Source organism: Malaya genurostris, chromosome 1 (genome assembly GCF_030247185.1).
Source record: "Malaya genurostris strain Urasoe2022 chromosome 1, Malgen_1.1, whole genome shotgun sequence".
NCBI lineage: Eukaryota > Metazoa > Arthropoda > Insecta > Diptera > Culicidae > Malaya > Malaya genurostris.
Genome location: NC_080570.1, coordinates 42,140,967 through 42,166,955, shown reverse-complemented (window position 1 = coordinate 42,166,955; position 25,989 = coordinate 42,140,967). Strand labels below are relative to the sequence as shown.

The 25,989-nt window shown below is 37.4% G+C and overlaps 1 protein-coding gene across 2 annotated transcripts; it reads right to left on the bottom strand.

Moving 5' to 3' along the window:
* Window positions 1-654: 654 nt before the first annotated feature.
* Window positions 655-24,764, bottom strand: LOC131438113 (putative aminopeptidase W07G4.4). 2 transcript variants are annotated; one of them, XM_058607928.1, is made up of 4 exons: window positions 24,553-24,764; window positions 23,157-23,248; window positions 1,056-2,424; window positions 655-995 (listed from the first exon to the last, which is right to left on the bottom strand). In XM_058607928.1, exons 2-4 carry the CDS (start codon window positions 23,165-23,167, stop codon window positions 825-827), a joined length of 1,551 nt encoding a protein of 516 aa, XP_058463911.1. In that variant the 5' UTR covers window positions 23,168-23,248; window positions 24,553-24,764; the 3' UTR covers window positions 655-824. The 2 variants fall into 2 exon arrangements, with proteins under 2 accessions (XP_058463911.1, XP_058463921.1); XM_058607938.1 differs by lacking the exon at window positions 24,553-24,764 and adding an exon at window positions 23,306-23,435.
* Between the last annotated feature and the right edge of the window lie 1,225 nt (window positions 24,765-25,989).

The following is a 25,989-nucleotide window of genomic DNA, read 5'->3' as shown; positions in this document are numbered from 1 at the left end:
CGTTGTGTCGAAAAGGTTCAATAGATCGAAATGATACAATTAATCGAAATGGTCCAATAGAAGCGAAACCAACAAAACTTTTGTAGAGTTTTCTAACACGTCAGGTTAGAACCAAACTCTATTTCCCCTACACTACAGTTGATGCGGTCCCCAGTTATCCCAGCGATAAAAGTTCCGCTACTTGGAGAAACATTTTATTGCACGTGCACCGGCATCACATCCTGCAATATAAACTTACACAGCATAGCGGAGAAGGAAGGTGTGTTCCGAAATTCGCATCTGCAAACTGGACGATTTAATTTCGTTACCTTCCGCCTACTCTGGATGTTGTTAGCCCCGTCGTGGTAGCATGTTTCAAAGCTGTGGGCCGTTACGTCGCTGTGTTGCTCGTGTGAACTGCTCGAAAAAAAAATTAAAGATATAGCGGAAATAAAGTGAATGCTGATGCTGGTGAAAGTGGCTCTTTCTCTTTGCATTAGTACCAACCCACCGGTATAGCAACGGCAACAGCAACAGCAGCGGTCTGAAGTTCAATGCACTCTTTCCCGGCGGCGAACGGACTAGTATTGTTGCTACCGTTTCGGCAATGTTCAGGTGAGTTCATTCAACTCGCTGAATAGTTGGACGTTTCGGATGGCGAATGAAGTTCCTGGATGTCTTGACGTATTTATTTATTTGAAACAAGGTATGATTGTATTTAGGAGGCAATTTATCCGTTCGCCTAAGTACCGTTGTGAAGTTCAGTTTGTGATGCTTATAAAGCTAGGAAAGACAATAAACGTACATTTTTCGCTTTGCGTTCATGCATGTGATGATGCGTAGTGTTACGAGTGCAAGTGCGTTCTGGCCAATGCCAAAATAGGAGCACCGGTCGGATGATCGGGTAGATCTCCAGCACTTCCTGCGATATCAAGATGGGAATATTTGATCGGACGGCTAGATCTAAGTCCATGTTTATCTAAGCCGGTGGAAAGCATCATAAATGCTGCTGGCATCTAAATGAAAAAGAAAAGAAAAAATAGTAAATCTTCCTAACGCAGAATTGATTACTATACCTGGTGACCGCGAACAGTTTTACTGGATGGTAAACTGTTGGCCTGTAAGATATCCACCCCATAGCATTCACTAGCATGAAAATCAAAATCTTCTTTTCTCAGAATGGATATCTCGAAGGGATCGCCAATCTTTTCGGCTTGTTCCTGTAAGCGCAAACCATGTCCCGCCGCTCTGGCCGGTCCGTTGTCCATAACAATAGAATGGTTTCCTACTGCCAAAACGGCGTGTCCTGTTAGGGTAGCAATGGTGAACATATGAACATCTGGCATGTTTTCTGCAATGACGCGCTCTTTCATCTGACACAAGGCATCGGCCATAGCCATGCGACCTTCAGCATCGGTGTTTTTGACACGCACCCGGACACCGGCCCTTGAAGTAATGATCTCATCGGAAACGTAGCATTCTTCCCCAACCGAGTTACGAACCATACACAAAACGCCAATAACATGCACTCCTTGCGGTTGCATTTGCTCTACGACCTTCATAAATCCAGCCACAGCAGCCGCTCCACACTTGTCCCGGCTCATGCCAGCCATGGCACCTCCAGTTTTTATGTCAGCACCACCTGTATCATATGTGACACCCTTTCCCACAAGAATAAGAGTTTTCTTCGGTGGACTGTTGGATTTATACTCCAAAAAGATTAGGCGACCTTGATGGCGTGGAACGGATGCGGCAGCACGATTTACCGCAGCAAAGAGCGGATATTCTTTCAATAGAATAGCTTCATTTGAAATCACGGTTTTGAATATTAAATTTGAATCAAATACGCCGTCATCGAGATACTTCTCAACACGGGGAGGAGCCATACGTTCTGGATCCCCACCACCGATATCACGGGCCACTAGCCGCCCTGCCTCGAATGCTTTAGCTTCTTTCACAATGGCTGACAGTTTGTTCGAATCTGGATGATAGAATCCGATTTGATCGAATCTTTGCTTTTTCTCAGGAACATCCTCGCGAAATTCCAAAGGAACATACAGTGCAGCCAAAGCCCCCAACACTGTAACCAACTCGGTTTCCGCAAAATCCCTGTTAGTAGGCACGGCCAATACCGGCTGCTTAGCCCCAGCTTTTATTGCTCGTCCCAAAGCACGACCTGCAGCTTCCGCATAGCGTCGCACATCATCGAAGTCCGTCAACTTACCAACAGGAGCATAAACCACGCGACAATTCAGTGCATCCGATTTGAAACAGCAAATCTCGTTTTCAAATGCCGCATCAATATCTTTACGTGAAGCGAAACTAGCTTTTAACTCTTCCGGTACCTGCGAGCCGTCGATCACGCAAACCGTATCATAGTGGTTGTCCTTGAGATAGCCGCGATCTAGTGACGTCACTGCCAACACCACCCTGCACGGCAGGAATCTGCGAAAATCGAGAGAGAGAGAGAGAGAGAGAAAAAGAGAGAAATAAAAACACAGAACAACAGGTTCAGTCCACTTTGGAAAGTAGGTCAAAACAACAGAAATTAAAAATCATCGGCGTTTTGCTTCATTCCAACCGAAATTCCTTTCCGCGTCCGAATGACCGATCCACCACACTTGTTACGCCGCAGTAAACCAACAACCAATAAGCCAACGATTATGGTGGTCGTGGTGTTGTTCTGCGAGCTATGTGTGGTGATGATAATTTAATTCAACAACAACAACAACCAGCTTGCCGTACAGAAGGAAATAAATCTCTTCACACAATCCTCTTACCGCACCCAGCCAAAAGGAACCCAAACGGCACTGACCACATTGGCTTACAACAAAAAGAAACACTTTATGAAATAATAAAAAAAATAACCTGTGCAAAAGAAGTTACTGCCGGGATGGCGCATAAATTTAATACAACCATAGAAAGAGGAACGCCGGCGGTACCAGGGAAGGAAAGGCGAAGGGAGAGCCTAACATGCGCACACATGCACACAATAGCACCGTGAGTACACCACCATCGGGGAGTAGATCAGGTTGGAAATAGGTCAGGAATACCACGGGTAACGGTAAATTTGATGATTTTTGTTATTGCTGTTGGTTATAAAGGGGTACGAGTTGGTTAGGTTGAAACGCTACAATGCCTGCATAATAGAATGGAAGTCGCCATGGCAGAAATAGGTTGATAGGCAAATTGCACATCGTGTAAGCCCTGGGAACTGGACAGTGTATCATGTTTTATAACATTGCGATATACACAAAAAATATGCGTTACAAGCTAGTAGTGTCATATCAGGGAAAGAATTTTTTTTAATCTGTTCCAAACTATCCTTGATTTAATCAAAAGTACGGACGAGGTTATGTTACGATAATCAGTTCACAGCAAAATATGAATGTTAGTTGCTACAATGTAGTCTACTAAAAGTTGTCGCAACATAATTGGGCCTTTCTTGAACCTGTTACGAATACTGATTATTGTTACTAATTAAAACATTTGTAAGATTCTATTCTCGGCCATTAGTATCGTGAGCTCATTAAACAACCGAATAGTAACATCTAAGTCTTTCGAAATCGATTCTTTCATCTCTGAGAAATTTTGTTACATTGAAAACCACTGGGATTAGTCAGTTACGTCACATATTGCCATAACCCTTCCAAATTGGATTGACAGTGATAGCTTTCAAATAAGCCTAAGTTCATCGAAATTCATTGAGTCATCTTGGAGAATAATTCAGCCGGTTCATCCATCTCTGAGAAAAATGAGCGATAAAAGAATTCTTTAAAAGTGTGCACACATACATATACACAGTGACATTTTCCGATTTCGTCGAGCTCAGTCGAAAGGTATATAATACTATGGATCTCCGAGGCTCCGTTCGAAAGTCGGTTTTCCAGCCATTTTATTACCTTTCTAAATCTTTGAATTTAGCTAAATCTAACTTTTTTTTTCGCGGCATTAATTTTATTCAAACTTTTGGTCGTGAAAAGGTGAGAAACTAAGCCCTCACAAACACCTGTATCATGCCTTCTATGATGACTTTCGGTCAAAAAATCCACACTTTCTGTGTTCGTAACCGAATGAGAGGTTGCGAGTTGGTTTTTAGGTTATAACTCATTTGAAAATGCAGAATAAATTAAAACATGCTTCAAACTTTTGAACTTGTTCGGCTCACCGACTTGATTTAATTAAGTAAAAACCGTATGAACATTCCTTGTGATATTAAAAGATAGATCCAGAACATGCGAAAATGATTCTATTTCTATGAATCAAACAGCATCGAGCAGATTGTACTTACACTGAGATCTCTTTTTAAGTGGGGGATACGTACCGCGTAAAAAAACTTCGGAAATATGCGTAAAAAATCCACGAAGCTTCAGAAATCCGCGTAAAAAACCGCATAATTTCGATAATCTGATTTTTTTTTGATGCCGAATATTTTAGAAATGCTTGAAACGTACTGATGGTTTCGTTGAAGGGGATTGTTGTTGGCGGTTGTCACAGGTGTACTGGGGTTGCTTGGGCTTTGTGTGAAGGAAGCACTGTTGTCCTTTGGTGTAGTTGTCTCCTTGTCCAGTTTATCACATGGCTTACCGTAGTGAACAGCTTTTTGGCAATATTGACATGTGGCCATCTGATTGTCATAGGTAACAAGTGATTTGCACGGAATTCTTGTATCTTGACCGAAAATCACATAAGAAAGTATAGGCCTCTTCAAGTGTATGCGTAATAAACGTACGCCATTTAGAATACCGGGGAAAAATTCTTCCACTTTTCTTTTTCGATAGAGACAATCTCTCCGTATTGGGACATAGTTTTGCGAATATAAGAATCGGTGACGCTTGAGTGAAGATCATGCACACGCACTTCTATAGCACTATCATCCATATATGTTGTACTTAATGTTCTCGTGCTCCACATAGTGCACATTGTTATTGTCTTTTGCGAATTGAATTGCATCCAACTTTTTATAAAACTGGATGTAAACAACATAATTCGTCTCATTGCATTGAAGTAAATGCACACGTTTAATGTCAAGATGCATTTGCACCTTAAGCAAACCTTCAAGTTCTCGTATCGAAGGTCGAATTTTGCACTGCCTGAAGTCAACAACAATTGTATTCTTTCGTGTCGGCGGTAGCTTTTGTTCGTTTGGTTCACTCATTTTGAGGTCTATTGTTGACTACACAATACTGTACTTGGTTTCTTCTGTCCCGAACGTAAGCGGTTTTGTTTTATCGACTAACTTGGATGAGATGTAAAACCGAACTGTAGTGTCGAGATTTGGTGTAATCTAATTTTTTTTTCTTGAAAGAAATCAGTGTCAAAGTCAGAGAGTTGACTTAAAAAAGTTTCGGAATAACACAAGATTTCGACGTTTTATGCATTACTAAGATAAAACAAGAAAACCGCGTAAAAAAAACGCATAACTTCGGAAATCCGCATAAAAGTATGAAAAGACCTCAGTGTAGTTATGTTTTGTATTACGGAATCAATAACACATTTTTTCTTGGAATTCATTTGCGACGAGCCCGATATCACAAAATACAATTAATTAGTATTGTGAGCTTATCAAATAACCAAATAGTAACTTTCAAACGAGTCTAAGTCTTTCGAAATCGACTCATGCATCTTCGAAAAATTTTGGCGCATTAAAAAACCCAGGGATTAGTCGGTACATCTACAATGATGACGCGAACAACAACGCTACTTATCGTTGTTCGCTTTCGTGCGATAATTCCAACCTTTTATCGTCCAAAAAACGAGCTGAATCTGGTTGCAATGTGATTTCAACACGACGGTGCCACATCCACACAGCACGCGAAACGATGGACATATTGCGGAATGAATTTTGTGAGCAATTCATCTCTCCTATGCCGTTTTTCATTTAAAAACACTGGTGGCGTGGATTGCTCTGGTTTTGCACTTTCGAGCAGAAATGCAACATTCATTGCGATTTCTGCTCGAAAGTGCAAAACCAGAGCAATCCATGCCACCAGTGTTTTTCAATGGAAAACGCCACTAGATTACGCGATTCGACACTATTGGATTACTTTTTTTAGGGTACGATTCATGAACTACACTCCAAAAAAATTTGAATTTTACAGGTGACTTAATCCGTCATACGATGTAATTCATAAAGATCTAATATTTCAAATGACGGAAAATTTTATTTGTAATGACTTAATGCTAGATTAGCTTGAATTTTACTGGTTTCGACTGTAACTTGCGTTCTGCTAGCAGGTGCGACTGTATGAATTTAAATGCACCTTTCACCAGCCAAGCAGATGCATGCTTCTGTGGCTCAGTTGATTAACAGACGTACATGCGATCCAATGATTCTCGGTTCAAGTCGCGGTGGTTGCTTTCAGTACTCTTTTTTTATTTGAACGGATTTCATGTCATGGAGTTTTAGACACAATATTAAATGTTCTTCCACGTGAATTTGCGTGAACTGCGACGCTCCATTTATGTGCATCTAATAAGATGTAAAATCACAGGGATTTTTTTAAGTGTGTAGAAAAGGAAACATTACACGTTCTATTACTGAGATACCAGCCGACTTGCTCGAAAAGGTTACTAAGAATTGGATTTCTCGTGTGAAATAATTTTTTGAAAGTAAAGGGCAAGAATTGATTTTTAATCATCAAGTAAAAAATATGTATAGGGTGATTTTTTAAGAGCTTGAGAACTTTTTTAAACAATAAAACGCATAAAATTTGCAAAATCTCATCGGTTCTTTATTTTAAACGTTAGATTGGTACATGACATTTACTTTTTGAAGATAATTTCATTTAAATGTTGACCGCGGCTGCGTCTTAGGTGGTCCATTCGGAAAATCCGCTTTTTTATCGACAAATTTTGTTCAGCGATGAGGCTCATTTCTGGTTGAATGGCTACGTAAATAAGCAAAATTGCCGCATTTGGAGTGAAGAGCAACCAGAAGCCGTTCAAGAACTGCCCATGCATCCCGAAAAATGCACTGTTTGGTGTGGTTTGTACGCTGGTGGAATCATTGGACCGTATTTTTTCAAAGATGCTGTTGGACGCAACGTTACAGTGAATGGCGATCGCTATCGTTCGATGCTAACAAACTTTTTGTTGCCAAAAATGGAAGAACTGAACATGACATGTGATTTCAACAAGATGGCGCTACATGCCACACAGCTCGCGATTCTATGGCCATTTTGAGGGAAAACTTCGGAGAACAATTCATCTCAAGAAATGGACCGGTAAGTTGGCCACCAAGATCATACGATTTGATGCCTTTAGACTATTTTTTGTGGGGCTACGTCAAGTCTAAAGTCTACAGAAATAAGCCAGTAACTATTCCAGCTTTGGAAGACAACATTTCCGAAGAAATTCGGGCTATTCCGGCCGAAATGCTCGAAAAAGTTGCCCAAAATTGGACTTTCCGAATGGACCACCTAAGACGCAGCCGCGGTCAACATTTAAATGAAATTATCTTCAAAAAGTAAATGTCATGTACCAATCTAACGTTTAAAATAAAGAACCGATGAGATTTAGCAAATTTTATGCGTTTTATTGTTTAAAAAAGTTCTCAAGCTCTTAAAAAATCACCCTGTACTTTTGCAAACGCCTAAAAAATCATCCGATACTAAATCTTTGAGCAAAATCAAATACAGTAGACAACATTTTTAATTTTATTTGACAATGAATTTAAACAAACTGATTTGATAATTAAGAGAAATACGTGAGTGAGCTCCATGAACTGAGTTAAATGGTGTAATCTGTGTTGCGGAAAACCGATAAAAAACCCAGACATACAACTGATTACATAATCTATCTATACGAGTACGGTGAAAAGTGCTAATCAAAATTTTCAAGTATTCGCTAATTTGTTAAGAGCTGGTTAGCTTCCTGGATGCACTGCTGTTATTAACGAAATATAATTAGGGTTATTGTACCAATAGTCATCTCAGCAGTAGAGTCGTCCTGTTATTTTGCGAATTAATTGTCTTTCAATCAACGAATTGTGATAAAATCGAATACAATGTCGTTGCTTAGGCTCTAAGAAGCAACACCGAGAAAAAGTTGCTCACTTCAACTAATGGTTTTCGTGTATGGGATGACTACTGGAGCCGAGATGAATAGGGGTACAGTTACCCTACTTCATATCAGTTCAGAGTAAGAGAAACAGGTTTCGCAAGTCAGTTGTCGAATGTTCGATCTTTGATCTGGAAAGATTCTTAGTATCAGTAGGATTTATATTCTTGCCATGAAATTTTTCTGTGAACACATAAATCAGCTGCAAAATCTGTTGAAACAAAAGGTTAAGTTTCACATAGTACCTTGGTTTCGCTTTTCTTAGATCAATTAATATGAATCCAGATTGATATTGTTGTATTTCTGTTACATCCATGACATGACTCATATCTAAAACCAGCAGAAATTCGCTTTTCGTCCTTTCCGCAGAACAAATTTTTGCGATTTGCCAATTGAAGATGATTCTAACCACTTGGTACAAAACGATTCTCTCCTACCTGTTCAATAGCAGAAAGCAGTATCAACAACACCAGTTCGACGAAGCAATTTGATGCGCTAATTAACCTACATTTCGTGGTTGGTTCTTCCTGAAAGCGAGTGCGCAGCCTACCTTGGATACCACTACTGCTATACCTACCTACCTTTCGAGGAACTTTTGTGCGGGACGAGGCGAGGTGAACCCCACACCGGGAAGAAAGGAATCCCAAGAGTTTGTTGACTTTCAGTGCGCATTTCTTACACGGACTGAAGATAGTTTCTTTTTTTTTACGGCCGCACGGTTGCCGGTCGATTCTTGTTATTATTCGTTTGTTGTTTAGTGCAACTGGATGCCTGACCATTGCTCTTAACGGGGCATCTGGCTTGTGGCCGGTGCGGGATTCTTGTGCTCCGGTTCGCACTTTGCCGTACTCTCCACACACCCTTCACAAGCGAGCAGAAGGATGAATAAAAGACGTGATTTGCAAGAACCACCAAGCCAAAAGTAGGTCAGACGAACGCGAGAACAGTTATCTTTCGAGTAGTTGTTTCTTTTTTTATGAACACTGAACGAAGAAATCTTCTTCCTGAACCGTGGACTGGAGAACGATAATTGTCTGCTGGTTAGGCGAAGGCGAAACTGACCGGACCTGGAGGTGATTTGAAAGTGACCTGGATTGGCTTTTGGGTTACAGGTTAAACACGAAACGAAGGTGACACATTTGGTATGATGACATTCAAAACGTAATTTGAAGCGGATATTTATAAAAGTATTATTGTACGAATTAAGTGTGAAATTCTGATGGTTTAGGACTATGTTAGCAGATGTGTTTAAGAATAGTGTATACATTTATAAGTTGATACTTGAAATCAGAGCTGCTAAATGTCACTATCAACTAGCAACTTTGCACGACGAAGATTGGAAAGCTTATATCACTGGACTGCTGCCAACTAGGCTCTACCAATCATCATATATTGAGTGTCTGAGAGCCGATCTGTCATAACTTAAATTCTCTTGATATTGCACTCACCATGACGCTCATTGATAGCCGATGCGATTGAAATTATCTTCATTTCTCCTGTCACTGCTTGATTACGATGTGACTAAATAGTAATCAAACAGCATAAACATTGAATAATATTCATTTACACAAATAAACTCCGAAGTCCGATGACTTTTTGCAAAGAACAATTAACTTTATCAATTTATGTTTATGTTAGTACTCTTATGGATTTTTTTTTACTTCAACATGGAATAGGAGAATGAGATAGAAAACAAGAGAAAGTCGTCTGTCTTTGACTGAGTATACTTCTACTTGGTTATAGAACTATCGAGTATCTCATTTGACAGACATTTTGACCGTACCGATTACAGCTGACGATGATTTTAGTCAGTCTGTCAACTGACATGACTGACAATTTGCAGCTCTGCTTGAAATAAATGCTTAAAAGTTAATTTATAACTTTTGTAATGTTGAATAAAAATAAATGTCATGAAGATCGATAATTTAAAACAAATAAAACTATTGACAAGTTCTATTTTCCAAAGGTACGAGGGTTGTTATTTATGTATACTACCTTGTAGGGATGGTACTCGGAAGGCAAAGTATCGATACCTCGGGTATCGGGATACCAAAATTTGGGTATCGATACAAGGTATCAAAAGGCAATAAAGTATCGATACCTGTAAGTATCAATTGATACTTGCGCAGAAATCATTTAAAAATAAAATAAAATTGTCGACTGTAGCGTTATTTTATGATGTACAGAAAGCAAAAAAGAATTGTAACAATCTCAATTTGATCAATGTGAATAAAAATTAGACGTACTGAACATCAAATGCAATAATTTTCTGTTTTCAAGAAATATTGCAGATAAATCACACGATATTACATCAAAACAACGTAGTATGTAGTTTACATAAGTTAAACTAAAAACCAATTCTTATTGCTATTATTCAATCGTTATTAGACGCACTGAATCAGAGTGCAATAAGTGTGAAAAATTGAAATGATTGAATTCTCTGAGAGTATGACCTTTATGTGCGTGTTTATAGTATGGTGTTCTCTCATTGCACTCTCTTTAAGCGCACCTGTGGGACGAAGTGAGATTGTCGAGAACGAATTTTAACGTCGGCTAGTCCACGTCATACCAATATATTTCACGCAGCCCATCTGGGTTCGATTCCCAACCCCGTACATACGGTTAGAAAGTTTTTTGGGCTCGAAGAGGGGAATGACCTTAAGGTTAAAGCCTCTATAATTGAAACAAAAACAAATGTTCCGTCGTAATAAGAATTGATTTCAATCTGTTGCGATACTGTAAGTATCGAGACCAAAAGTATCGATACTAACAGTATCGCTCTGATGCGATATCGATACCAAAAATACCCGATACTTGAAAGAAAGTATCGATACCTTAAAGTATCGACTCGGTATCGGACATCCCTACTACCTTGAAATAATCCCGAAATTTATTCAGAAAATTAAAAATACAAGATTATTCATCAAAATCGATATTGCCTCCTTCAAAGTACTTCACATCGCCTGTAACAAATATTCAGTTCTCGGTATGGCTATCAGAGCCATCCACGATTTTCCCGTAACCTCATATAGAGTGCTGTAATACGTTCCGTCACACAATGCCATCGTTACCCGTGAGTATTTGGCTAAAAACGAAACGAATATCATTCAGCAACCCTCGAATTCGCCTGATTTGGCTCCCTGTGACTTTTTCCAATTCGGTCGATTCAAGAAACCGCTCCGTGAAACGCGTTTCAGCACCCGAGATGAGATTATGGAAAAATCGCAGATGGCTCTGATGTCCGTACCGAGAACTGGATTGGATCAAGCGCTGGCATAAGTGGGTTGCAATCGATGTGGAGTACTTTGAAGAAGACAATATCGTATTTGATGAAGATTCTTGTATTTTTAATTTTTTGAATGAATTCCAGGAACTTTATGAGTGGTTCAAATTGCTATTTCAGCAGAGCTGATACCAGGAATTACAAAAACTGACTGTTTATATTTTTATTGTATCTCAACGATCTAAATATTTTGATCAAATGTAAGAAACTATGGTTCGCTGATAACTTAAAAATATTTCATATAATCAAATCTGCAGCTGACTCAGAGTTCCCACAAGAACAATTGGATAATTCAACTATGTTAGAACTAATTATGGATATAATGAGCCCATTGATAGCATGTGACGCATATTAAAAAGTAAATCAAATCTTTCGGCTGTCATTTATCACGTAAAGTTATTAAGTTATCGAAGCACTAGATTCAAGAAAATGTATCATTTGGATGATTGTAATCTGTTGATACAAAAGATGAAGAGGTTTTATGCCTGCTGGAGAACAAGTTTGAGCTCTTCCCTGCTTCAAATAAAAGAATAAAAGATGAGGAGGAAAAGAAAGACATTCAGAGTAAAATCCGGAAACAGGAGAAGGCGCTGTTTTAGAAAACAAAATTTAATCAGGAAACGATAAATAATTGATACTGAAATTAAAAAGAGTTTATCAGGTCATCCTGATGTGGTCTACCTCAAAATTCTTACAAAATTGTTTTCGGTGAAATCTGTGTAACTTCTTCCAAAATCCCAATTTTTTTTGCATTCCCGCTCTAAATAACGGGTTGAATTTTTAATCCCACTTTACCCTGTTGTTCTGGAACCGAAAGTCGGATCCGGACGAAATTCTACACCAATTTATGGGAAAACAATACTTCTGATTGGGCTTTTAGAGAATCGGTCCAGAGAAATTGGAGTGATTATGGTGATTTAAAGATTGGTAAAGTTAATTGATGAATAAGACCAAATTCCAATCTTGTTATTCCTATCCACCCAATAATAATTTATCAAAACATCTAAGTTTGTGTTCTTTTTTTTCATGCATTTTTCTCTCAACCCAATGAAAGTGCACAATCCCAAAGTCTAGGTAAATTATTTAGATAGTTTTCAACTAAAAGATTAACAAGATGGTAATTTTCTTTTATTTTGCTGTGGATTTCCTAATATTTATAATAACTTTCAAAGTACTGTAGTACTTTTTTAGGTGCATTCAGTTTACAGTGTACTAAAAGCTAGGTTTCTTTGCCTTAATTTGGTCCAACCGAGCGGCAGCGAGGTCAAACAGCACACGAGCGAAAACAATGCGGTGAAGTCGCAATAGTCATTTATCCGCTTGCGCTCAGCTAACGGAAATGTATCTGAGTTAAACACGGGAAATGGCTTTATCCGGGAGTAAACATCTTTCATTTTTCTTTTTTATTTGAAATTTTTCTTCTCCATTGCAGAATTAGACGATGTGACCCTATCGGCGAAATGACTCATTCGGCGAAAAAACCTTCAGTAAAATGTTTGACGAAATGACCCGGAAAAATTCGTTCCCTCCAGAAAGATCGATGGATTTCTTTGGTTATAGTACAACATTGGGTGAGAAATTTGGACGATGCACACAAAATTTAGTCGCTAAGCCCATATCATTTTTTCTTTAACTATAGAGGTTTTAGTTCTGTGTCCATTCGTCTCTTGGATCAAACATTCTGTCTGATCCTATGTGCGGAGTTTCGAATGGCAAGTTGTAAGTTATAAGAGATCCATAGATAACACTTTTTAAAAAAGATGCATGCACTAGGCATTTCACGGGAATTAACCATCACCAGTCTTGTTGAAATTATCTCAGACGGTAATTACAATCCTTCCAACGTGCTATAAATTCCTAGTTGTATTTCATGCTGAAATGTGTTTTGTTCTGTACTTGCTAGTTATACTAACACACTTCACCTCCAGTAATTTTTATACTAAGTCTATAACAGTGGTTCCCATGCTCCTCGGACAACGATTGAAAGCCGAGCGAAACTTATCCAGTCTTACCTCTGTTCACACACAGTAGAAGTCTTAGCGTTCCAGTACCTGCAGCAAATAATTTTGGGGTATCATAAACATTCAAATCTTTCGCATTACGAAGAATTGAAGGCTTAAGACATTAATTTATTTTAAATTTTTGTTTTTATTTTGTTATAGCCGTCACGAACTTAGTTCAACTTTTTATTTGTGTTCAACAAAAAAAAAAACAAACTATAGAAGAATTTATAAAATAAATGAAACTATGCGAATTTTACTCCGAAGTGGAACTTCAACCCGTAAATTTCTCCTATTTGTGAAATTTTCTCTTGCAGTTGAACTACTCTGAATGTGACAGAAAGCAACCCAAACACGCAGAAATCCGAAGATGTTCAGACTTTGCTCGGATGGTGCATGGATCAATTTTCAGTCTTGTCCCTGTTTCATCATTTCGTAAGAGACCTCTCCACACGTGATCACTCATCAAATTTTCCTTCTTTTTCAGCTGGATACTGATATGCAAGATTTAAACTCTTTTTTCACCAATTTCATCAGTTACATATTGGGCTCAGTTGAATTGTAATAATGACAGAATAAATTGGCTCATAACGGCACGTTCCCCATATTTTCAGGGATTTGTGCCTCGATTATCGGCGTAAAAGAAGAATAAATTCACGAGCATAGAAAAGGTTCTAGTGCTCCATCATCGAAATGGAGTTCCAGTTGTGAAGTTATGATTTGATGAGTGCAATCAGCATTCGCATTTAGGATAGAAAAGAAAATCCGATCGTTCACACGATGATGTAATTTAATCAAACTTTTGCAAGCGTACAAACTTAACGCTTTATTAGTTACGCTGCACTCTCGCCTAATCAATGAAGAAAACGCCAAAGTGCTTTGATCTAGTTTTGTGCTAATTCTTGGAACATATTTGTGTTTGTGAATAAAAATGCTCATCATTTTTTTCCCGAGAACCAAAACATTATGACACAACAAAAAACTGAGAAAAAATTAGCATAGAATTATTAAATTTTTGTAAATTAGAATTCAGATGACACAACACGATTGATTAATGTGTTCTATACTTAGCGGCTGCATTATTCCCATTAATAACTGCTAGTATAGAACATGTAAGAATACGGATTTATCAAAATATGTAAAATTTGAACAGATATTAATACGATTCTATCAATACAAACTAGCATAACAAACATGACACAACGGGTTGGTGAAAATCCAGTTTCTTGAATGAAGCAAGTTCCACAGTCCAGAATAACCGTACCCTGGTGGTAATGGTTGTAGCTGTCGAGCATATTCAGGACCGCCCAGCCGTCGAAATGCTGTTGGGAAATATACTTTCCTATGTCCCGCTAGAGCTATTCCCACAGAACCGCGGACAGAAGTTTCAATTATCAATAAAGCTGGTCCCGTTTCTGGGAACCGGCTCCTTCTTCAGGCGGTCGTAAAACCGACTACACCCCGCCCCATCAAACCCAGAATCACTGCGATTGAGCGCGAAAGCGGAGAGTTTCCTATTAACCATCAGATTACGATGCCAGTGCGCGAAATGGATGGCCATTTCTCTTTCTCCAACGGCAGACTGGCTAGGCGGATAATGGTGAGTTCTTTGATTCCTCCATCTTACCTTCGCCCACTTCGCCCACTGTTGGCCGACTGGTGTTTGGAAAATGTTCTATCCACTGTAAGTTCTCCCACCGTGGGTCAGCTGATGTAATCATCACCGGCGGCGGTTTTTATTGCTGATTATAGAAATAAAATTGGACTGTAGAATTTTCCCCGTATAACAATCGGCCGCTAGGAGGTTTTCGTGCGTACCGTGAAGAAAGAGATAATAGACAACCGAAATTAACAGACGGCACTCGCCAAATGACTCTACGCAAAATCTGGCTCCCATCGGCAACAAATCAGAATGGAACAGAACCACTGCGCTTCACCCGACTGATACGGTGGTAATTAACGGGAGTTTCGCTTCCCGAAGATCTTGGCTGCTCGAAGTCTGTGCTGGCAGCCTCAGTGCCGCCGCCGGCCAATGACCGGTGGAACATGATCACTGCAGACTGTAGACACTCGGCACCCCGTGGTTCCAGCGATGCGAGTCTGGATGTTAGGAATGTAAGCCAGCTATGAAAAAAGTCCAATGTAAAATTTCGAGTTTTACTGATTTTGCAAAAAAAAAAATGTTTACTAACTAACACATACTGCCTTATCTTTAAACCGTTACTACAGAATAAGTAGATTTCTATCCCGGCGACCGGTAGTATCTAGCAGAAATTTCACCAACAGTCTGGCAACAATAAAGACTGTCCCAGAAAATATGGACGCAACCAAAAACCGCAGCCATTTCGCAATGGTTTAGAATCTGTCAATTTTTATGGCTGCGTACTGTTGTTTACACTCTTCTCTAACCACTTGTGCAGTTGTTTATTCGTTTTCATTAGTTTGTTTCGAAATGCATGGACTCTCAGCAGAACAACGTCGAAAAATTGTGTACAAATGGTGCACAGAACGCGGACTGTCACTGAGAAAGATAGCAAAAATGGAAAGAGTAAGTGGAAAAGCCGTGCGAAATGCAGTCAGGAAGTTCGGTGAGGATAAACCGAAAACAGGTCGAAAAAAAGTTGGATAAACGTATACTGAAGGCGTTCGAGCTAAAGAAGGAGGTTTCATTTCGGGATTTGACCAAAAAAGTGAGCACTTCGAAGTCAAATGTTCTTCGTGCTAAAGAACGTTTGAATCTTCGAACCTATAAGAAGCAGAGACATCCAAAACGTAGTCCGAAACAAGAAGCATCGATCAGGCCGAGGGTTCGAAAGCTGTACAATACAATTCTTGCTGGAAATTTGAACTGCATAATCATGGACGACGAAACCTAAGTGAAACTCGATTACAAATCCTTGCCGGGACCACAATATTATACGGTGCGAGAAGGGCAAGTGTTAAACCAGTCCGAAACATCGATTGAAGTCGAATTCGGTAAGAAAGCTATGGTCTGGAAAGCTCTCATATGGTCTCAACTCTCCATCACCACCTTCAATGAACAGCGAAATATACATCAAGGAATGTTTACAAAAACGACTGCTACCCATGATTCGAAGTCACAAGGATCCTGTTGTCTTCTGGTCAGATCTTGCTTCTTGTCACTACACGAAATCAACGGTAGAATGGTATACTACCAAAAATGTCACTTTCGTCCCAAAAGACATGAATCCACTAAATTGCCCACAACTTCGACCAATTGAGGAATTTTGGGCATTAACGAAGGCACATCTTAGGAAACATGTCTCGGCAGCCGAAACCATTGAACAGTTCGAAAAAGATTGGAAAAGGTGTCAAAACTTGTTGCCAAGAAGTCTGTACGGAATTTAACGAGGAACGTTCGCAAAAAGGTGCGCCAGCTAGTCTACAATGGCTAAGTAGCAAATGTTGAGAATAATATTCTTATGTTGTAGTCTAATATTATCAGTATATCGAATAAAATTTGAATATCTAACACTTGTGGATTATTTACAGCGAAATCAAAGTGCGTCCATATTTTCTGGGACAGTCTTTAGTCTAGGGTTGAAATTTTTATATGAAATAGAGGAATATTTGATTGTATTCAACATTCGTTACATTATACGTTGATACATAGTATAGGGTAAGGGCTCCCTATTTCATCTCATTTGTAAGGACGTCGCCTTCAAACCTCGATTTAACCACTAAAATCACTATAACTATTTCATATTACTGCTTCATTCGCCTTGCTCCACATTGAGATTTGATTCACATTCCTTGGAAATTAAAATAATGTTCATTAAACAGCAAAAAACACTTATGAAATGTTCACTACTCTGCTCCTAATTTCATCTCAATGGATTTTTATCCCTCCTATCGTTGATCCTTTATTCATCCTATAAATTAGCAATGGCGACAGCAATCAAAACGAAATATTCCACTATTACACTCTCAGGTTCAAAATGTCAGAATTCTTCTTAAAAACGGCCTAATGCCAACTATGAGACAATATACGATATTTTTAGAACCAGTTTGAAATCATTTCAACGTTTAAAAATTTTTCAGTCGTTTCCGTTACCTTTCGCTTTAAATTTAAAATTTTACTGAAAAGTTAATTTGGTGAACTTTAAATAAAATCAAAACTGTGATTGTTACTATTTATTCATTAGCCCTTCTTAAAACAAAGTGTAGAGCCAGAGATGCCATTTATACAGATTGATATGTATTGTATAGATTTTTGCGTTCGCATACTGGTTTAAATCAAAGTACCGATTTTGCAAAGATTTCCTAAATTTAATACAGATTTGTACAGGTTCATAGAAAGAAAGAAGTAAAAAATTAGACTTTTCTCTCTGAGTATCTATTAGTATTTGATTGCAGTGATTCTTTAAAAGTTTATTAATCAACGGACAAATCACATGTTAAAGTGGAAATCTTTTATGTAGATAATTGATTATGAACACTGACAAACATTTATATTAAAATTTGGAACCAATTTGAACTATTTGAAGCCAGATATTTTCATAGAATATGTATTACGTTGCATAGAAAGTCTATATCTGGTCTATCTGTTTTCACTAATAAAATGATGTTAACAGATTTTATTAGTGAAAACAGATTTAACATCATTTTATTAGTGAAAACAGATATAGAGTTTCTATGCAACGTAATACATATTTTCTATGAAAAAATCTGGCATCTCTGTGCACAGCCGATCAAACACACACTTCACAGCGTTATGTTGACGTATAGCGGAATGAAACCAGTGCTACTAGATTTGCCACAATGGTTATTTCATTAGTATTTAACACGCTCTTTCTGGTAATATTCGAAGCAAAAACAGTTTTATTGAAGTATTAATATCAATAATATAATTAAACTAATGTCACGGATACCAAAAACATACTTTTTGATAATAATTTGAAGAAGAAAAACAATTTATTTTTTGTAATATTATGAGACAACTTGGCAACTTTGCGAAACCAAATGAGATGAAAACAAAGCGCAATTAAGTGAACTAAGTGAAAAACTTTCATCTAATATTTTTAAAGACTTTTATTGTTTGTCGGGTAGTTTTTGAAGTATTAAATCGTTAATTAAACAAGTTGTAAGTGAGCATTACTAATTATGAAGTCATCCAGCATTCAATGGTAGTGTAATTGTGCGAAAAAGTGATCATGTTTTGAGACGAATCGATTAGTAGATAATCAGAAACATGACGAACTGTAAATCTTGAGACGAAAATGTGTCCTGAATTGAAAAGTGAGTTTATTTGAAATGAAAAAAACGATAACCAAAGAACTTAAAACCATTTCTTTCAATAGGAAAGTGTGACAATAGCTTTTATAATCATTTTAAAACATTTCACAGTTTGGTTTAGGTAGGTTTTAAAATATTATTCATGTTCAAAGTAATGAGGTGGAGGAATGAGATGGGAATAGGAGCTCAGATGAAATAGGGAGCCGTTACCCTAGTTGATATAATTTTCATAACAAATATCAAAAGAAGCCAAACAGAAGATTCCGTATGCAAAAGTACCATTTGATCAGCGTAAAAAATTATTCCGTGTATAATCCAAACCATATTTTTTACCGTTCGGCGATATCTAGTATAGTTAATTTATGGTATATGTTTATGCGAAAAGTGACACAATTCTACCAATACTATTGGGACAGCTGCTTGAATCACTGGTAACAGATATCCAGCCTTTAAATTCACTATGGGTCGAATGTTCAATGACCGGCCTGTCGAATTCCCGCAATGTCACCGCGAACACCACTAAAATTGGTGCAACAGTCCCACAACGCCAAATGCTTGTTTATTTTTCTTTATTCTGATCAAGTTCACTTGTGATTGAAACGACATGAAAAAATTCCTTTTTTTAATGCCACAAACCTAACTGGAGATCGTGAATAAGAATACAACTAACATGTTTCTTAATTTTTTCAAATATCGATAATCGTTCGTATTTAGGGTTACCATCTACTCGGGCCTCACCCGGCAGTGTCGGGCTTAGAAGAAGCCGGGCGACTCCTGGAGATTCATGTGATTATAATCGTTGTGCCGTAATCAAAAAGAAAATATTCTCTTCAGAAATAGGACACGAACTTGAAAACGTTATCCCGTCACTGAAGTTGTTTCTTTAGGATCGCTAAAGATGATGAGCAACCATCCAATATTTCAAAACATAATTTTAAAACAAAACTAAAGTTTTACTCTCCATTTAAAATTACTAAATTCTGAATGGCATAAAACTGACTTCGTTTGATGTTGCCCTTATAGCTAAGTTCGAAGTGCCAATATGACAACCCCATTGGGATTTCTCCGTTGAAATTTTATCTGGTGGAGAATGTTTTTAAATGGTGACAATATTTTGTAAGTTAAAACAAATTGGCAGTAGCTCGCTTCTAAAAAAAGACGATGATGTACAGTGCATATACAGCGAAGTTTTAGAATTCAATAGATAATATCAAATAATCGAAATATTACTGCCTCGCTTCCAGAATTGAAACGGTGCATCTATACTAAAATACGACTTATTGCCGAAAAATATATGAACGCGACACAGAGTTAGTTAGAGTGTCTGACATTTGCCAGATATATCTGGAATATTAGCAACGCTGGTTCAGATTCTTGGTTCCATGTTTAGTTCTAAGGAACCTGAATTAAGGAACCTAATGCAATTCCAAAATCTAGTTCCAAGATCCATGTTTCAGCAAATCTAAATCTGAATTCCGGAAATGAACTCTTAAACTGAATTCATGAAATAAAGTCTGAAACTAAGTTCATGAATTAAATACTGAAAATAAATTCAGGTATCATTCGGGGGTTTTAGTACCTCATGTGTACCGGTTTGTGCTAAAGCGCACATGACTAATTTCAATTTTCTTTACGTTTCGCATTCAGCTCATCAGTGCATCAACAGATTTTGTTGAACTGCTAATGCCACAGTGCGGATCAATATTATCCGCTAAACAGACGTATTCAGAAGAATTCCAAGATTTAGGTTAGAAGTTCAAATTTAAGATTTAGTTCCAGAATCCAGATCTAAAATTCAAATATTAAATTTTGTTCCAAAACACTGAAGGAACTAAATTCAGTTCCGAAAATCTAGCTCCAGATTCCAGAATAAGGATTCAGTTCCAGGCCTTAGTTTTTAGTCTAGAAAACTAAATTCTAAGCCTGAAATTAAGTTAAGAATTCGGATGGACCAGAATCCGGAATCAGTTGCAGAATTCGATCATCCAGATCCAGTATTCAGAAGCTGGATGCGATTACTGTTAGTATATTGTGGCAACTGAGCTCGATCTCTATACTAGCTCTATACCACGCAGATCTGTTGGAGGTTTGGAGATCCTTTCCACTAGCTGCCAGCACTCCAGCACTGAGTAGAGAAGGCATACATTTTTTTTGCTCAAATATCTGTTTATTAATCTTATTTTTGTGTATTACATCAACGTTTTACAGTACAAGTGTTTTGACCTTTTGGCCTTTCATCTTTGTTGTTCATACGATTCGTTATTAATAATAGGTGTTTTAGTTACTCTTGTTTTACAAACTAATGTTTAATCCACAGTAGAGAAGGCAGCAAGCGATTATACATATACTATCCCACCCAGTGCTTGAACGGAAGAAAAGGTCTAGAGCGCGAAGACTAGTGTTTGTTGTCTGATGAACAGAGAGTATGTTTGGATATACGATACCGATCGTGAGGCGGCTAGGATTTAGACCATGTTCGATGTACGCTTACTAGACCCAGTCGTGTGGTAGAACCGTGTCTATCACAGCTGTTTTTTCGGTGAGTTTCTCATTCATTTGGCTTCTCCAATATATGTTTCCACTTAGTCATTGCAAAAACTGAACTTATTTATGGCGACTTCACGTCAAACCAACTAAAAAATTATTAAATCGGTAGTTAGCAGTACTCTTGGGGCAGTCAATTAAAAATTAACACAGGTTTTTGATCAATTTTGTTCCAGCCTGCATATCTGTTATCTGTGCTGGAATTCAATGAGATTTCAACCGTCAGATCGCATGCCTCACATTTTTTCACAGAATTCCATATTGAGTTCACAATGAATTTCGAATAAATTCAACATTGAATTCACAATAAATTCCGAGTTTCCAGTTCAACAACCGATTCCGAAAGAAATCTCTCGCCACCCGAAAATTTTTCGAAATTGAGTATGAAATTTCAATTTCTTCTTCTTCGTTTTCCAGCCCATGTTCGTACAGATTTTATACAATTTTTTCATGATTCCCTAGAATTCGAATATAAAGAACAATTCATCGAACAAGATCTTACCAAAATTTTAGGAGGTCGCCTAGTGTGTCATACAAAAAAGTCATTCTTTTTCATGAATCACGTCCAAAACATTTATACAAGACGTGGTAAGAGATGCACCCTTTAATCCAAACATAGCGCATGTCCATCTGTTCGATGGATTGACTTTAAGGGCGTAGGATGAAAATAGGTGTATTCGCTTAGAGTTTCTTCGTCGCTATAACAGCAATATTGCACAATTGTCGAACTATTTTTTTTGCAGCGAAAAAAAAATTATATCCTATTCATCACAATTTGTTGATTGAAAGTCGAATAATCCGAAAAATAACATATCGACTCTACTAGTGAGATGACTATTGGTACAATAGCTCTACCATTATATCTTCGGAACCGGAAATGTTCGCCATTTGCCAATCGAACGTGATTAGCAGCTTTTGAACTAGCATAACATTGTTGAAAACCGTTCAACCACCAACGCAAGCATTTTCCGATCTCGTCGAGCTGAGTCGGATGGTGCATAACACTAGATCTCTGTTGTCGGATTTCCAAGCAATTCTATATACTTTCTATCGCAAAAGGTAAAACTTACACCAATACGCCTAAAAGTATACAATTATAATACGGTTATTCAAAACTTTTATCAGTTCTCAAAGTGAAAACAGACTGGAAGAAGTTGATTGTTGAAGGTATAACAGAAATGAAAAAAATTTCGATAAGAATCTCGTGATTTGTACCAACGATAAGAATTTTCCATAGATATAGATTCCATAGATTTTTTATTATTCATTAGACTTCTATTATTTATATTTATAAGTTCGAATGCATTCACAACTTCACTTCTACTTTGAATGACCAATCCGAGTGATGCTTTCTATCACAGTATCTTAGATTTATAGCGGTAGAAATAAGTGAATAATCGCGATTAATCAAAACTTAAAGTAACTGTTATTAAAAATCTTTGGATTTATCAATTCAAATAGATGCGTATTAATATTTTCAACTAGTAGGTTATCTATCCAAAAAGAATTTGACTTTTTTTCTATAGTTAAAGCATTTCGAATCGAACACTTCAAATTCGAAACACCTTTAAATAATCTCAAGTCACAGTTGTCCGAAAGGATTAGAGTTCTGAAAAATCTAACTCACAGCATTGTTTCAAAGTTTCTCAGATCTAAATGGCTAAATCGCAACAGAACATCGCCGGATAAAAATTCTACGTACATCTATAGCTACATTTTGAATCAAAGACATAGTTTCGTCGGTTACTACAGATGCCTTATCAGATAAAAAAATCTACAAATGCATGAAATAAAACAACCATGAGCTTACTGAGATAGTCTTCTAAAGATGCGATAAAGTTTCATCGAAAAAAGAAACTCAAATACTGGTAACTCTTCACTAAGTTTTGAATCTTTAAATATAAAGGAATAATCGACTATACCGAATAAGCTACACTCAGTAACATTCTGTCATTTGAAAGTATTAAAGTTCAATTTGCTGTAGATTTTTTTTAAACAATTAAACAAAATCTTAATTCTAAAAACGCACTCACCGTTCTGCCATTGTAGGACCCGAAAAAGCCGTTCCGTCTATTTAGTGCGTTCGATTGAGATACTGTAAGTCCTTTCCAACACTCCTCGGCAACTGAAAGAAATCACAATTGATTACTTTAGGTTCGACACTTGCTACATCACAACACACTGCGCGATATCAGTGGAAGTTGAAACAAACAAACAAGGTGAAATCTCACTCTGACACGATCGGCTGATTGTTTGTGGAACGAAAAACGAAGTAGCATTAACTGTGCTGAACAAATACCGAGGTATCAATCGAAGCCAGGAGATCTACTGGGAACAAATCGACATGTGATCGATTAGTATGATGGAATTACTGTCGTTGATGTATGTATAGCAATCATTGAATAAAAAGCAATTAGAAACAGTAATTCAAATGTCATTTTCATATCGTATTACAGCTCCATGGATTCAATATATGTATAATGAATTTGTCATCGTACAATAACGTACCGTTAGCTTTGCGAACTCGTTTTTATCAGTGACTAATCAACTGCTTTGTTTCAACGGGTATCGTGATATTATGGAAATAACGATTGTAAGCTACTGCTGATTACAGGATAGAAATTTAGACTATACAAAAGAGTGTGTCCACATATTAGGAAGGCTGAAGACCTAACAGTGTTTAATGTTCTAAAAAATATTTGTGTCTAAAATATTAACATTTAGAAAACATCAATGCAATTCAAAATGCTATTCAAAATATTAATTAATCGATTAAATTAACGCATTTTTTCAAAAATAATTTATCGCAAATCGAATAATGGTTATTTCTCTACAGATAAAAATACTGCGAGCTGCATTTATTCAGTGTAATTGCACTGCCAATTATAGCACCCGAGGTTACGAAGCTGTGTGGGAAAACAATTCCTATAAAAATTTCGAAAGAAGGTTTTTTTTTTCTTTTCGATTCTAATCGAATAGTAGGCTTGTCTGTTCGATAGTAATAAGCTTTCGACAAAATAAACGATTACAATTATGCAAAGAATCAGAAGTTTTTTTTACTCGGGTCTCGCTTTATCAAACCAAACAAGTAAAAACAAAACAAACCGGCATGTATCATTGCTCTCTCTCACACACACACATGCAACTGATTAATGTCAAGATAAAAATTTTATTCGAGGTTATGCTACATACTACATATCCTTAGCCAAATTATTCGGTGAACATTATTAATCCGTTTTAACCGTTCTCGGTCTGCAAAATGGACCGTGATCGTTCCGACCGGTCCCCTGGATAACACAAAAAAACCTTTCCCTTGTCGGAAACATTCCTCAACCAACAAGCCTTTCTTTTTTCCAATAAAAGTGCAACAGAAGCATTTTCGCTGGAAATTTAACAGCTGGGAGTAGTGTGTGACCAAACATAACTTACCTTGCAAGCCAGGGGACAAATTCGGCAAGTTCAGCACCGTATATATAATATTTGTTTTCAACTCAGGAAAATAACACGCGGATGAAAAAGGCTGATGACAACAGCGTAAAGTCGGTGGCTGACTGGGCAGTTTCTAGAGTCTACGGTCATACGATAATGGCAATGAAAAATCACTCGCAAAACAAAAGCACACACACAGTACCGCAACAGTTGAATCGGTTGAATCGATCGGCATATACAATACGATCAACTCAAGGTGGGCAAATTAGGTTTTGCACGATGACGACACAAATGAACTGCCGATGAATCAAGTTCATCTTTGACAGTTGCCGTGTACTTGTTTTGTTTTGCGACTGCAAGTTAAAAATTGAAAAAATGACGAAAAAGTGCCTGTTAAAAGCGTATTCCACAATGAAAATAACTAAAAAGATTACGCTGTATGTGTTTCCAGCATCAAGGAGCGATTTATGTATGAATCTGTTGAGTGTGAGGCGACTTGCAATTTTTACATTCGAACGATGAACTTCTGATGAACTTTTAAACTGTAAACAAGTACACGTCGACTGTCAAAAAAAGTTCATTCTGTTCATTTTTGTGAGGTTATGTCATGTTCGTGCAAAACCTAATTGCAAAGCAGTCTTCTGGCGCTTTTGTTTATTTCGCAGCGCATCGCTATAGAGCAGAGCTGCCATCTGAAAATTTTGATTTAGATTACCTGGAAAAATAGGTAAAAAATCTCAATTTTCGAAATATTCATGAAAATCAGTTAATTAGATATGAAAAAAAAATTTGTGATATGTGGTATTAAGTCTGTGTTGCAAAAAGAACTCAATAATCTAAAGTTTTACAGAAAAAATGAACAATCGATTATATTCGCTGGAGTTTAAGAATTCAAACAAGACTATGTCACAGAACATATATATACAGGCTCGCATATGTACTGTGTGTACAATTTGGAATGAGCAATGAGGCTAATACTTCCAGATGTCACTGCGATCGATTAAAACGACATGGAAAAAAAGTTGTATTTTTCACTTATGGAAATCGTGTGAGAAGTATTTAAATTGTTGTAGTTGGAATATTGCAGTAATCGGAAGGAGAACTTTGCTATCGTTCCGAAACGTAGTGAAACGTTCTGAAACATCGTGACGTACAGTCGTGTAATAGGCCGTAAAGAGTTTCTTGTGTATAGCAAATTTAAAATTTACAGGTTTTTGAAAATTGATAGATCATTTTTGGCACGAGTGGATACTTATAATTGAAAACGAACGCAAAGCGATATTTTACTGAAATTTCGGCTAAGATAGCTTTTTACAAAATTTCCGGTTATTATTTGCGACCGATTTCTCGGCAATTAAAAATTTTATACTGATATTCGGTTTTGTAATCACCCCAGTGCATTCTTACGGGATAAAGATCCTCGCAACGCTAATCTAC

Excerpts from the sequence above, each read along its gene's own strand:
- LOC131438113 (XM_058607928.1), bottom strand. Across the intron at positions 996-1,055 it reads AAACTGTTCGCGGTCACCAG|ATGCCAGCAGCATTTATGAT; the intron begins GTATAGTAATCA and ends TTTTTCATTTAG.